A 14,245-nucleotide genomic window follows, 5' to 3' on the forward strand; every position below is an offset into this window, starting at 1 on the left:
ACTTAACCTTTCCCAGCTTCAGTTTCCTATTCTGCTAAAGAAGGAGTTGGGCTAGATGGTTTGTAAGATTCTTTCCAGGTCTAAATCGAGGATCCTATAAATAGTCATTGGTATTTTTAATGATGACCCTTGTGCCGTGCAGGGCTGAAATGGTGTCCTGAACAATCAGAGGAAGGCTAAATTAAGCTACATATTATTCTATGTATAGTCTCTTGTGCTAGAATTCTTTGAAAATTGGGAACTCATATCTTATGCATATAGGGACTACACATTAACCAAGATACCCCATTCCACAGTCAGGGAGGACAACAGAGAAGTTAGAAAGAGCAGATTGAATGAAATGGCTCCAGATTTCCTTTAAAGTTCATGATGCATATTTTTGCAAGCTGAAAAATGACCCACTGTGAATGTTTTTTAGGTCTCTGCTAGCAACAAGGTCACTACAAGCTCTGTGCCTCATTCCTTTTCCATCTCCCTATGGACATATTTATCCTGTAATGAGGATGAATTTTAAACAGGGCCATGGGCAATGTCTCAGTTCAGTGGTATGATTTTGAATCTGGTTGTGTTTTTAGCATTCTAGTTGGGAATAATGTGAATTATTTTTGTGAATTCTCCAGGTTTCTTGAGACTACTCTTGTTTTTCCACAGATTATTGAAGATAACCCTTTAGGATCTCTGTGCAGAGGAATCTTGGATCTTAATACCTATAATGTTGGTGGGTGATCATCGCAGTCCTTATCTTCATTGTTAATTCTCACACAACCTTAAAATAGTCCCTGAGGGGAAGCTGACAACTTTTGTGATTCCTAAATTTCATGGCTTATTCTGACTTCCTATGCTTTTTAGACAGTGACCAAATGGAGCTGGGGAATTGGTGTGAAGGGCCAGACATCATTTGTTGGGTACAATAGTGTGAGGGCAGTGGGCCAGTGAATGTAGGAGAATGAACATTGCTTTAGGAGTTGGGAGAGCTGGGTTCTGCCTTCTGTTGCCTTCCTCTTAAAGTTTTGTGATTACTGGTCTGGTGCTCTTTATACAGCTGCTGTTTCCTTAATAGATATATTCTAAGGTGGATTTCATTGTCTTTTGGATGTATTTTCATCTTTTTCCAAGGTTTGAGGCAAGCCAGTTCATTTCAGCCTTAGAAAGGTTTTTGGTTGTTAATTAATCCTATTTTCACATTAAACATAAAATACTTTGTAAATAAACTGTTTTTTAGGGCTGTGTTTCTCAATCTGAACTATACTGAATTTAATAAATAAAAAGCACGATTTAATAAATAAAATATATGCTTATATATGCATATATATGTGCACATGTGTATGTATACACATGTTTTATATATGGATATGCATATAGACACACATATAAACATGTATAGATACACATATATCTTTTACTACAAGGCAGAAATGTGTCCTCCATAGCCCTAAGAGTAGACAAAGAAATGGAGGGTTCTGGGAATGTTAGGGGCTGAAAGCCAGGAGGAGGAATCATTTTTTTAAATATTTAAGTTTTCAGTAATGATCTATGGTAGTAAAAGTTTGACAGATTGCTGCCTGTCCACTATCATGACCTGGTGATTGAGTAACATGTTTTAAGGAGGATACCCGCTACTTGTGTTCTGTTATGGGACTGCATCTTTTATCGACGCCTCCACTCACTTCAAACATACAGGCACATTTTCATGCATGTCCTTTGGGTGGGTGACCATTGATGGTGTTCGTGTTCTTGAGTACTCATGTACCATAAGGAGTGCTGCCTCCTGGGAAGATGACTTGGGGATTGACATAGGGCTTGGGTAGTATGGGTACCCCAGGCTTCTTGGAACACTGTTGTTTTTTTTTTCTCTCCAAGTGAAAGTACCACATGGAAAAAACCAGAAGCCATTTGTCTTCATCCTGGAACCCAAGAAACCCAATGATCCTCCCATAGAGTTTGCAACTGACAAAGTGGAAGAGCTCTTTGAGTGGTACCAGAGCATCAGGGAAATCACCTGGAAGAATGCAACAGTGGTACTGAGCTTTGCTATTTGGATTCTGTTTGTGGGGGTCTAGAGTAGTGGGGTTGTGCCCTGAATTCTTGCTATTGCTGCTAGCATTCAGAGGGAAACCTCCTAGCTTTGGGACAGACCACATGAGGGACAACTGCAGACACTGGTGAGCACGAGATTGTCAGGGATGTCTTTCCAGAGCCTCACTGCTTTCATGAGAGTGAGAGGGCAAGGGTAGGGAGGCCTGTCCACAATGGTCAGCTAGATGGTCCATGATTCCATCTGTGTTGGTCAACCCATCTGTATTAAGACAAGCTACCACATTAATTTTATAGCTTAATAGATTCCAAACATTTCAATAGAACATTATAATTAGATGGGCCCCTAATCATTGAAAGAACCCCTGAGTTAGAAATCATGAGTGTTCAGTTGACTGATTATGTATATAGATATGGAGAATATTAAGATCATTGTCTCATAAAGAGTATGGTGAAAGGGGGGAGGTAGATTTTTAGCTGTTTGACATTTCTTCTCCCTGCCAAAAAAATGGAAAGGAACTTGTTGAAAAATGGGCATTTTCAGAAATGTTGAGCATTAAATATATTTGAAATAGCAGAAGGATAAGTAATTTCTTAGGCACAGTTAAGAACAAACTAAAGCAGTAAGTAGTTTGATGGAATTTTTGAGAGCCCTACTTCATCAATGAAGATTTTTCATATCACTATATTGTATTTTATAATAAGTTTATTGGGGCTGCTAGGTGGTGCAGTGAATAGAGTACCCACCCTAGAGTCAGGAGGACCTGAGTTCAAATGTGGCCTCAGACACTTGACACTTGCTAGCTACGTAACCTTGGGCAAGTCATTTAACCCCAATTGCCCTGCCTTCCCCCCTAAAAAATAATAATAAGTTTATTGAAGCCCCTGATCCTAGGCAGAACTTCACCTTAGATGGTCTTAAAGGACCACTTACTATTCTAAAGCTTCAATTGGTGAATTTCTAGCAATAAAGTAGAATCATAGGATCATAGATTTAAAGTTAGAAAGGACATTAGATGCTCTCTAGTCCAATCTCCCTATTTTACGGACAAGGAAATTGAGTCATGGAGAGTTTAAGTGACTTGCCCAACAAACACGATGCAGATAGTAATTAGCAGAGCTGGGATTTAATCCTAGTCCCTTTGATTTCAAATCCATTGTTCTTTCCATTTACAACCATCTTCCTGTACACCATCTATCTTCCATCTCTGTGTTGAATGGGACAGTTCCTGAAACACCAGCATATTTTGCGCTTCCTTTTTGGACTTGTCCAAGGGCAGTCAAAGCGAGCACCCTTTGAGAACCATGGCCATAAATCACTCTAGAGAGGAATTTTCTTCATTCAGACCTTTCAAGAGGTGGTGCTTTGATGGTCACCTTGGAGATGTGGCCAAGTGTCTTTCAATCCTTAGAGTCAGACTCAAAGGCTTTCACACTGAACTCTTGCTTCACAAGCTGAGAAACAATATTAGGCATGATGTGGTAGGGCTGTTCATCGCAAACCTGCCAATCTTCATGGCTTATTGGATCATAGATATGGGACTGGAATGGACGCTAGACCTAATGTGTTCTTATTTAACAGATGAGAAAACTGATACCTAGAGAGGTTAAATGAATTACCCAAGGTCACACAACTATTGAGTGGGAGAGCTGCCCTAGTTTCAACCACAATTGAACCTAGTTTCTCTGACTTGAAATCCAGAGGCATACACCTTCTTCAGGGATCCTTTCAATAGTGTTCTCTAGAGATCATTCTCAGGGGCCTCATCACTCTTTTTCTCTCCATGTTTTAATAGTTGTTAGTCATAAGAGTACAAGTCTGTCTTTAACAGACAGGCTTATATTCTATTTAGGACAATTGAAACCATTTCTACAGGAACTGGGTCTGATTACTAGAGTATGGAAACTTCAGAGGGAATCAGCTAAAGTTAGCAGACACTTAAAACACATTTCCATTGTGCCCAAGGTCTTGCTCTAAAAATGGGGCCAAATGTAAGATGCAGGGGAACTTAGACAATTTTAAAAATCATTTATTTGTTGTCTCCTCTGGCTTTCTGCAGTTCTGTTGATAGGATAAAGGGTAATTTCCTTGGAAAGTTCTTTTTTTCCCCTAGTGTTTAATAACCTGAAATCATCCTAACCACTTAAGCTAGGCATGTTCTCTCTTTGATCTAAACTGCCCCTTAATTGGATTTTACATTTATGTGAACATAAAAAAAACCTCATGCTTGAGAGCAAAAAATGAGTCACCCATGTTGACTATGTACCCACTGTGACCAAAGCTGCTTAGGACTGAAGGTTGTTAGGAGAAGGAGGAAGATGTTTGGAAAAAAGTCCTGCTTCTTGTCCTAGACCTGCGTAAACTTAGATATGATTAAAGAAACAGAACTGGAAGTGACCTTACAATCACTTCATCTAATTCCCATATTTTTGCCCACTTGGAAACGCAGGCTTCGAGAGGTAAAGGACTTTTCTAATATCATATCATAACTGCTGGCAGAGTTGGGGCACAGAACCCAAATTTCATTGTTCCCAGTAAAGGGACTCTTTCCATGACATCCCAGACTACCTCTCAGCCAGGGCTTCCTACAGTATTTCCATTTCAGTTTTACCTCTCCTTTGAAGAACTGTTTCTAGCCTATTTTTTTGTTTGTTTTTTTGAGACCAAGTCTCTCTTCCTCACCCAGGCTGGAAGGCAGAGGCTGCTCATAGTACATCCTGCTGCTAATCAGTACAAAAACTCTGACTTGTTCTGTTTTCAGCTTGGCCTGCATCATTCTTCTTTGGGTAGCCTGGTGTCCTCCCTTCCCACTTCCCCAGGGGCTCATATTTTGGTGCCAAACTTAGTGTGGATGCCCAGTTGGCTTTGACCCTATTGCTTCTCAGAACTCTGAAGTTCAAATAATCTACCAGCCTGAGCCTCAGTAGCAGGGTGGCCTCAGTTTTCTATAATTTTACTAATTTGCAGTGATCCCAACAATTTGCAGTGAATTATGTGATCAGAGAGGCTTGAGAATTCACTGGCTTCCAAAGGTCGGCAGAAAGCCAGGCACTGTGGTTGTTGAAGGCAGTGAGTTTCCTAAACTTGAATATATTAGCTTAGAATAGACAAAGAATTTATTAGGTACTTTCTCTATGCCTGGCATTGTGATAAGTGCTGGGAATAAAAACAATAGAAAGCAGGACAATTCCTGACTTGGAGGAACTTACATTCTGATGGAGGATGGCAACACTTGAAGAGGAGAGATGTCCAGTAAGTCAGTCAACAAACATTTTATTAGGTGCTTAAGCAAAAACAGTCCCTGCCCTCCAGGAGCTTCCATCCTAAATGGGGAGACGACATGCAAACGACTATGTACACGCAAAATATTTACAGAGTAAAAGGTCATGTTAGAGGCAAGCCATTAGCAGCAGGCAGGGAGAGCCAGGAAAGGTCTCTTGGAGAAGGTGGAATTTGAGGTGTCTTAAAGGAAGCTAGAGATGCCAGGGAGGTGGAGATGAGGAGTGAGAAAATTTTAAGCCTTCGGGACAGCGTGTAGCAGTCAGGAGATGGGAGAAAAAGCAGTAAGGTTAATGATGCTGAAGTTTAGAGGACAGAGAAGGGAGTAAAATGTGAGAAGACTAGAAAGGCAGGAAGGGCTGTAAAGGCTAAATGGAGGATTTTGTATTTAATCCTAGAGGTAATAAGAGTCTACTAGAGATAATTGAGTAGAGAGTGACATGACCAGACCTATGCTTTAGGCCAAAATCACTTTGGCAGATGAATGGAGGCTGAACTGGAATAGGGGAGAGGCTCGAGGTAGAGAGAGCAGTCTGTAGGCTGTTGCAGTCATCCAGACTTGAACTGATGAAGATCTGTGGAGGTTCATGATTGAGTGAAAATGGGCCAAGGCTGGCCTGTTTGAAGTTCTCACTGGTTCCAAGGACAGAGTCCAAGTTTCTGAGGGGGAAGGAGTGGAGGTGATGCCTCTAATGGGGATGTCTGGGCAGTAATAGATAAAATTAATTTCCTTCCTGTGTCAGCTGGGATGGGAGGGGCTTTTGTCACAAGGCTGGAGCAGTTATCTTTAGAGTATTTGCAGAAGCTATTGGAGTTTCATCTCAGAGTAATAATTTCTCTTCATTAGTTTGTATATGAGTGAGGTCTGAAGGCAGTGATTAGTCACAGGTTGGGGCATAGGGAGCAGGAGGGGGGTGCTCATTTAAGAGATATCTTTACTCAGAAATATGAGTTATATTTTCGTGGAATTTTGCCCTTTCCACGTGCAACTGTATATTGAAAGAAGAGTGTCCTCAGAATAAAGCTCATTAGTGTGGGCTGGTAGGTGTGGGGCTTGAAGGAAATTAGCCAGGGCCTTAAAAGAGTTCAGACTTGGAGGGAAGAGATGGAGAATTTTTTTTTCAAAGTAAAATCCTAATATGAAAAATCTGACTCCCTTGACAGTGTCATTGAGACACAACATTGCAAGAAGAAAGGCCTGGTGAAAGCTGTGCTGATCATGAAAATTGGTGACTGGGATATCTTTATTTCAAACAGGAGACCAACATGAAGTATTGGGAGAAGAATCAATCAATTGCCATAGAACTATCCGACTTAGTTGTCTACTGTAAGCCAACGAGTAAAACCAAGGATAATTTAGGTAATCTCTTCATTTTAAATCTCGCTTTACTCCTGAGTTGCTGCTCATATTTAAATCTGGTGAAGAACAGTGTTACAGCATCTGGAATTTCTGGACTCCAGATGGGAGCGGTGCCCTCGGCAGAATGACAGCTCCTCCCACATAAGGCCTTGTCTTGCACTGGATCTCAGGGAAGATGGGGATAAAGACAGGAACCATGTGACTCCTGCCTGTCCTATCCACCCATCAGGCAGTATGATATAGTGGTCTTAAAGTCAGATGACTTGGATTCAGGATTTGATTCTGTTCTTTGCCTACTATATGGCCTTGGGCAAGTCACTTCCTCTTTAAGCCTTAGTAAAGCTTTTTCTTATCTGTAAAATGGGAATAGTAATCCTTACATTACTCACTTCACAGGGTTGCTAGGAATATCAAATGAGATCATGTCTACAAAATGCTTTGTAACTATAAAATGCTGTGTAAATATTAGCCATTATTGTCAATGTCCTTTCGGGGACCAGCAAGATGGAGCAGGGCAGAATGGGGGGAAGGGACAAGGGGCAGGTGAGAGCATGACCATTCCTCTCTCAGAGCAGGTGGCTCCGTCAGTGGAGCCAAATCAAAGGCAGTCTGTACACCAGAGTTGCCTGTTCATTTATTCATCAAACATCTGTTGGGTGCCTACTAGGAAAGTACTTTTTAAACCTCAAAGTGCTGTATAAATGTGAGTGATTATTATCACTGTGTGCAAGGCTCAGGATTATGTCACTTGTTCATCAAGCCTGTTCCAGTCACAGGCAGGTTTTTTGTTCTAGAGGGAACTTTATTAAGATGACAGGAATTATACTAAAAGCTCTGTTTTTCTATGGCACTTCATGGTTACAAAGTTCTTTCCCGTGCATGATCTCAGCCCTGTGATATAGGCAGTACAATTATTATTTATCCTGCTTTCACTGATGAGGAAACTGAGGCCCAGAGAAATAAGGACACTTAGTTAGCAAGTGGTGGGTAGTGTTAGATTTGCACCCAGTGCTTTCTGCTGTCCCATACTATCTCTTGTAACTTATCAAGATTATTTCAAGGCTACTCTTACCCCAGGAGAGAATGTAATTCAGTGAAGCAGAATGGATTTCCAATAAGCAAGGGGGATAGGTGGCAATGGCAGTCAGGAGGGTTTTTTGTAGCAAGCTTTTCCTTCTATATTTTGTATGTGGAATTAGGTTGATTTAGTTGCTCTAAAACGCAGGAACAGTATCCTTGGGCCATGTCATATGACCTAGCTACAAGGAACAGTGTTCCAACAAGATAGCTAGTATTTTAAAAAATTAATTAGTTTATCTTTAGTTTTCAACGTTCACTTCCATAAGATTTTGAGTTTCAAATTTTCTCTCCCTCCTTTTCTTCCTCCCTCCCCAAGATAGTGTGCAATCTAAGACCGCTAGTATTTCCAGTAATACACTGACCTGGGAGGGTTCACCAAGAGCTTTTATACTAGAATCTGTGTAATAGCAAGGCCTACCCTTTCCCCTTCTTCCCATCCTTCCCATCTCCCTTCCATGAAAGTATCTTACCTTTGTGGCATGCATTTAATTTTTCAAAATGCTCTCCCAGCTTTGATGTCCTGAGAGTGTGGGGCAATGGTCTTGGGATATGGTAACTAATGTCTGTGGTTACAAAATGGGATGGTACTGGTATGCACGAGGCAATTGTCTTGTCAGATTGCCAGGGTTTATCTTTCAGACCCAGCATCCAGTCCTTGCATGGTGAGTTAGGACTGAGCTGTGATTGTGACTGTGTCACACTTCTGAAGTTAAATGTCAATTTCATTTCCTTTCCTATATTTCTGTGCAGAAAATCCTGATTTCAGAGAAATTCGCTCTTTCGTGGAGACCAAGGCTGACAGCATCGTTAGGCAGAAGCCAATTGATCTCTTGAAGTACAATCAAAAGGGACTGACTCGGGTCTACCCAAAAGGCCAAAGGGTGGACTCATCAAATTATGATCCTTTTCGACTTTGGCTTTGTGGCTCTCAGATGGTTGCTCTGAATTTCCAGACAGGAGGTAAGGGATCTCCAGGGATGGTGTTTTTTCAATCTTGAGTGTGGCCTAGTGAATACTCTGTGAAGGGTGTGTCATTGCTGAGCTCATATAGTCCTCTGAAGTCAGACAAAACAGTGACCAGAGATGCAGTACTGCTACTTAGAAAGAAATAGAGCACCATCGAGCTAGGTTTAATGACCAACTGGAGATAAGATGAAATGTTTGTCTATTAAATTATTTTCTGGCCAATCTAGCATGTTGAGTATTAGAAAGCAAACCCTTAGGTGCTGCTAAGCACTCTTCAGTTCTTTTTGGAATAATGGTGGAAGAGAGGCATTAGGGATGGGGAGAATGTTGGAGTGACTGGGGAGGATGGAATGGCATGGGGAAAAGCATATGGGACTGGTGAACCTGCTGGTAGAAGGCAGTGATTTTAGGGGTATGGGCATAGAATCCTAAGACTATCAAAGGGGAAAGGGTCTTTGAGATCATCTAGCCTAATTCCCTTGTTCATTCATTGCTTTATTCATTCACTCAAACATTAATTACCTAAGATGGTAGCATGGAGTGGTATGATAGTATGGAGTGGTATGGAGTACAGTGCTAGGTAAGTTTAAGCATAGTCTAGCTCATTTGCATGAGGCATAGTCCCTGCCCTCATAGGATTTAGAGTTTAGAAGGGACCAAAGAAGACAGATCAAAGAGCTTACAGCCTTTAGGATTTACATAAAGATGTTGTGCCTCGTAGAGTGTAATGTCTAGTAAAGGGATATGACTCAGAGAAGCACCTCTAATAAACATAGTTACATGATAACGCATTTCACAGAGTGAGAGAGTGACTTTACAGAATCTCAGAGGCTGAAGAGACTTTGGGGCCCATCTGGTCCAATTTACACGTGGACTAGAACTTTGTCTATAACACCTGATAAGTGCTTCTCTCCCCTGAGCTCGAAAACTTGTAGTACAAGGGAACCTGATACCTCTCAAAGCTCCCCATTGCACTTTGGGATATTTTAATTGTTAGGAAGCGTTTCCTTACATCAGGCCTAAAGCTGCCTCTTTGCACTTCTGTCCTGTTACTCCAAACTCTTCCCTCTAGAGTTAAGGAGAATTAAATTAAATGCCTCATCCATACAATGGCTGTTCCAGGTTAAACTTCCCTAGTTTAACATTCCTCCTTCTGTGGCATGAGCTTGAGGCCCTTCATCATCTTGATTGTCATCTTCCACCATATGTTCCCCATGTTATCAACAGCTTTGCTCGTGCGTGGTATCCCAGACTTAAAATAGTACTGTAGATATGCTTTGTCTAGGGCAGAATACACTGTATGGTGCTATAGCCATCCCCATCCTGTAGAGTCTACCTGTCTTAATGTAACCCAAGATCAGATGAATTTTTTTGTTTTCTGTTTTGTACTTGACTCATATTGTACTTGCAATCCAATTAAATTTTATCCTGTTAGAATTGGCCCATTGTTCTGGCCTCCAGCAATCTTTTTGGGTTTTTTATTCTCTTAATTGCCAAATGTTAACTACTCCTCCCAGCTCTGAGTTATTTTACAAATTTGATATGGGTGCCAGTTAAACATCTAAGTCATTTGAAAACATGTTAAATAGGATAGAGCCAAATACAAAATTCTAGGTCGTTCCACTAGAGAACTCTCCTTAAGTTGACATAGACCCATTAATAACTATTCTTTCAGTTCAGTCATTCAGCTGGTTCTGAATCTACCTAACTGTATTATCATCTAGCTAATATCTCTCCCTCCTGTTCACAAGAATTATATGAGAGACTTTAATTCTTTGCGAAGATCTGGGTGAATTATGTCTCCAGTATTCTCTCGATGAATCAGTCTAATAACCCTGTCACAAAAAAGAAATGCAATGAATCTAGTACAGTCAGCTCTTGATAAAGGCACACCCAAGGCCACATACTTAGCTAGTGGCAGAATTAGGTTTAGAATCCAGGTCTCTTGATATATACATACATATACACACATAGAAAATGTTTTTTATATATGTGTATGTAGGTGTGTGCATACATACATACATACATACACATATGTAAATATGTGTATACACACATACATATACATCATCTAATGCTCTTTTCAGGATATCACACGGACTTGATTGATGGGTAGGACCACTTAATCCATTGAGTAGAAGAGGAAGTTAGTTAAAGCCTCCCAGAGTGGGTCCTGGATCATTCTGAGACTTGTCTGACATTTTGTGCATTTAAAGAGAATTATTCCGAGAAGGGGTCCACTGGCTTCACTAGACTTCACTAGAGGGTTTTATGCTTCAGAAAAGGGTAAGAAGCCCTGCTCTAGAGGTTGGAGAGAACCTGACTACATCCTAGAAGCTCAGGCTTAAAGTGAAGTACTTCTGACCATTCAAACAAGACCTGTGCATCCCTCACCTTCCCTGGGCAAGCTGCAGAGCCTATGTGGGCTCATTTGATTTCTTATCAGAATGTTCTTTTCTCTTGTTTTTATTTGCACCATCTTTATTTCTTCCCCAGATAAATATATGCAGCTGAATCATGCTTTATTTGCACTTAATGGCCGGACTGGCTATGTCCTGCAGCCCGAAAGCATGAGGAATGAAAACTATGATCCAACACCCCCGGAATCACAAAGGAAGATCCTGATGACCCTGACGGTCAAGGTAAAACCAATCCTTCCCTTTGGACACTGAAGGCAATAACAGGACAGAGCCCAGGGTCAGGGATCCCATTTGCTGTAAAAGACACTAGGAGAGTGCAAAGTCTTGCCTTTGATGGGCAAATCACCACTTCTCGGCATGGAACTATTGGATTCTCTGCTGAAATGCATTTTCTTCCTTATTTCAACAATACATGGTTCAGGAAAAAGACATTCCTTCTCTCAGTGGCTCGTACAGTGGCTTTGGGGGAAATGCGTTCAGAAACCAAGAGCCTGAACTGCGTATGCCCTGTTCTTATTAGAGAAGGTGAATTATGGGCTGACTTTGATTGACAGTGGCTCAGATAGCTCAACAGGTCTGCCTGCCATGGGACAGAAATCTGTTTGACTTCTGAGGAAATGTAGGCAAAAGCAAGAAATCAAAACAGAACTAATGAAGAGAAACTAAAAAATCAAATCTCTACCCATTTTTTCCAAAGGTTAAAAAATAAATCCAGTCTTAGTCTTTCTGGAGTTCCTAGTTGGAATTTATTGTTGAAAAGCATTATGGTATATGGTGGTGTCAGACTTTCTCTTTTCACCTATGGTTTGTGAGCACATTGTCTTCATATGAATTTTTTTCCTTTCTAAGAACTGAGAGAGGAATAAAATACCTGAATTGAGTTTCTCACAAGATTTGAGGAAGCCAGGAAATCAAATTCATGTAACAAAAGGGTTTAATTTTGTAAAAAACTATGTTTTGTTTTTGCGTCACCTACATTTCCCAGTATATCTCTCCCACCTTCATCTTCCCCTCCCAGGGAGCCATCCCTTTTAACAAAGAATAGAAAAGAAGGGGGAAAAAGTTCAGCAAAACATCAACAAAAGATATAGGGAATTTGTTATTGTTTAGTCATTTTTTCAGTCATTGTCCAACTCTCTGTGACCCCCATTTGGGGTTTTCATGGTAAAGATACTGGAGTGGTTTATCTTTTCCTTTTCCAGTCCATTTTACAGAGAAGAAAACTGAGGCAAACAGGATTAAGTGACTTGTCCAGGGTCACACAGCTTGTAATTATCTGAGGCCAGATTTGAACTCAAGAAGATGAGTCTTTCTGACTTCATGCCCAGCACTCTATCTACTGTCACCTAGCAGCCTCCACAAATGGCCTTGTTTGGCCATTATCCAATTGATAGGCATCTACTTTATTTATGATTCTTTGCTTCTACAAAAAGTGCCGCTATAAAAATTTTGGCATATATAAAACCTTTTTAAAAAAATATCTCACTTTCCTGGGGTATCTTAGAGAGGGATTTCTGAGTCAAAGGACATTTTAGTCCCTTTCTTAGGGGAGGAGGGGAATAAACATTTATATGGTACCCACTATGTACCAGGCACTGTACTAAGTGCTTTTTAAAAAAATATTATCTGTTTGCTTCTATGTCTTCATCTGTAAAATGAGCGGGAGAAGGAAATGACAAACCACTCCAGTATCTCTGCCAAGAAAACCCCAGACGGGGTCAGGAAGGGCTGAGTATGACTGAAACATGTGAACAACAAAAGTGAAACTTGCCAGTACCCAGGAATTTTTCCTAGCCACCTCCCCACAGACAGAAGCACAAAGAATGAGGAGAGTAGTCTGGCATCTGTGTTGATGGGCTAAAGATGAAGGGCTGTCCACGCCAACAAGCAGCTGCCAGCGAAATGCCTGGATGTCTAACCTGCCCTTCCCACAAACTGCAGCAGATTGGGATCTTTGGGAAGAAGAGTTTCAGTGGAAAGTCCATGGCATGTTAGAAACAGATGAAGTCATGTCATTGTTCCCTGTACATCAAAGAGAAGAGTAGCTTCTCTGGGCATGGCAGGGCTTTTGACACATTCATAGTTGCGGTTAGCTCTTTGAACAATGTAGAATACCCTAGAGGGAGGGGGGCCAGGAATGACTGATGTTCTTTGTGTCCTAGGTCCTGGGGGCTCGCCATCTACCCAAGCTCGGCAGAAGCATTGCCTGTCCATTTATAGAGGTGGAAATTTGTGGAACTGAGTATGATAATAACAAATTCAAGACAACTGTAGTGAGTAAGTATGCTAATAACCTTCCCTTTCTTTTAAATCATGTTGTTGTTGAGTCATTTAAGTTATGTCCAGTGCCTTTTGACTCCATTTGGGGTTTTCTTGGAAAAGATGTTGGGATGATTTGCCTTTTCCTTCTCCAGCTCATTTTACAGAAGAGGAAACTGAGGCAAACAGGGTTTAGTGACTTGCCCAGGGTCACACAGCTAGGAAGTGTCTGAAGCCAGATTTAAACTTAGAAAAATGAGTCTTCCTGATTCTAAGCCCAGTGCTCTATCCACTGCACCACCTGGCTGTCCTTTTAAATCATCCAAAACAGATGCCAGCAATTGCAAGGTGTGTGCGTGCCAACTTTCTGAGTTTGCACACAGAAGGAAAAATGGGTCTTTTACTATTATCATGTGACTCACATTACTTCTGGGCTTCAAACTCTGAACATTCAGTTTGCTTTCAGTCTGTAGGCATTGACTGAGGCCAGTAATGGTCTAGTGAACTCAACCAGGCTGTATCATCCCAGAGAGAGTCTCTGAGGAAAGTGGGCTCATTCCTGTCTGAGATTTTTTTTTAAATGTTCACAGCTGTAATGCACAGACATTGTTCAAGAGGGACCCGAGGACTTGGCATAGCTGGTCAGTCAGTGAACAAATATTTATTAAGTGTCTATGATGCAACAGGTCCTGTGCTAAAGCTCTGGTGATACAAAGAAAGGCAAAAACAGCCAGTCTCTGCTTTCAAGGGCAGCTAGGTGGCACAGTGAATAGAGCATCTGCCCTGGAGTCAGGAGGACCTGAGTTCAAATTCGGCCTCAGACACTTAACACAAAAACTAGCCGTG

The 14,245-nt window shown here is 41.1% G+C and overlaps 1 protein-coding gene across 3 annotated transcripts in view; it reads left to right on the forward strand.

Annotated features, from left to right (window-relative positions):
- PLCG2 (phospholipase C gamma 2) overlaps positions 1-14,245 on the forward strand; it is a 164,432-nt gene that overhangs the window by 131,393 nt on the left and 18,794 nt on the right. For all 3 annotated transcript variants that reach the window (XM_069072238.1, XM_069072239.1, XM_069072240.1), the window contains 6 exons: positions 652-718; positions 1,861-2,018; positions 6,572-6,674; positions 8,505-8,714; positions 11,217-11,362; positions 13,303-13,417. In XM_069072238.1, the coding sequence (XP_068928339.1) occupies positions 652-718; positions 1,861-2,018; positions 6,572-6,674; positions 8,505-8,714; positions 11,217-11,362; positions 13,303-13,417 (799 nt within the window). The remainder of the gene's footprint in view (positions 1-651; positions 719-1,860; positions 2,019-6,571; positions 6,675-8,504; positions 8,715-11,216; positions 11,363-13,302; positions 13,418-14,245) is intronic.

This window comes from Petaurus breviceps, unplaced genomic scaffold, assembly GCF_028583685.1.
Source record: "Petaurus breviceps papuanus isolate PSGF00001 unplaced genomic scaffold, PetGlider_PUasm1.0 90845, whole genome shotgun sequence".
NCBI classification, from domain to species: domain Eukaryota; kingdom Metazoa; phylum Chordata; class Mammalia; order Diprotodontia; family Petauridae; genus Petaurus; species Petaurus breviceps.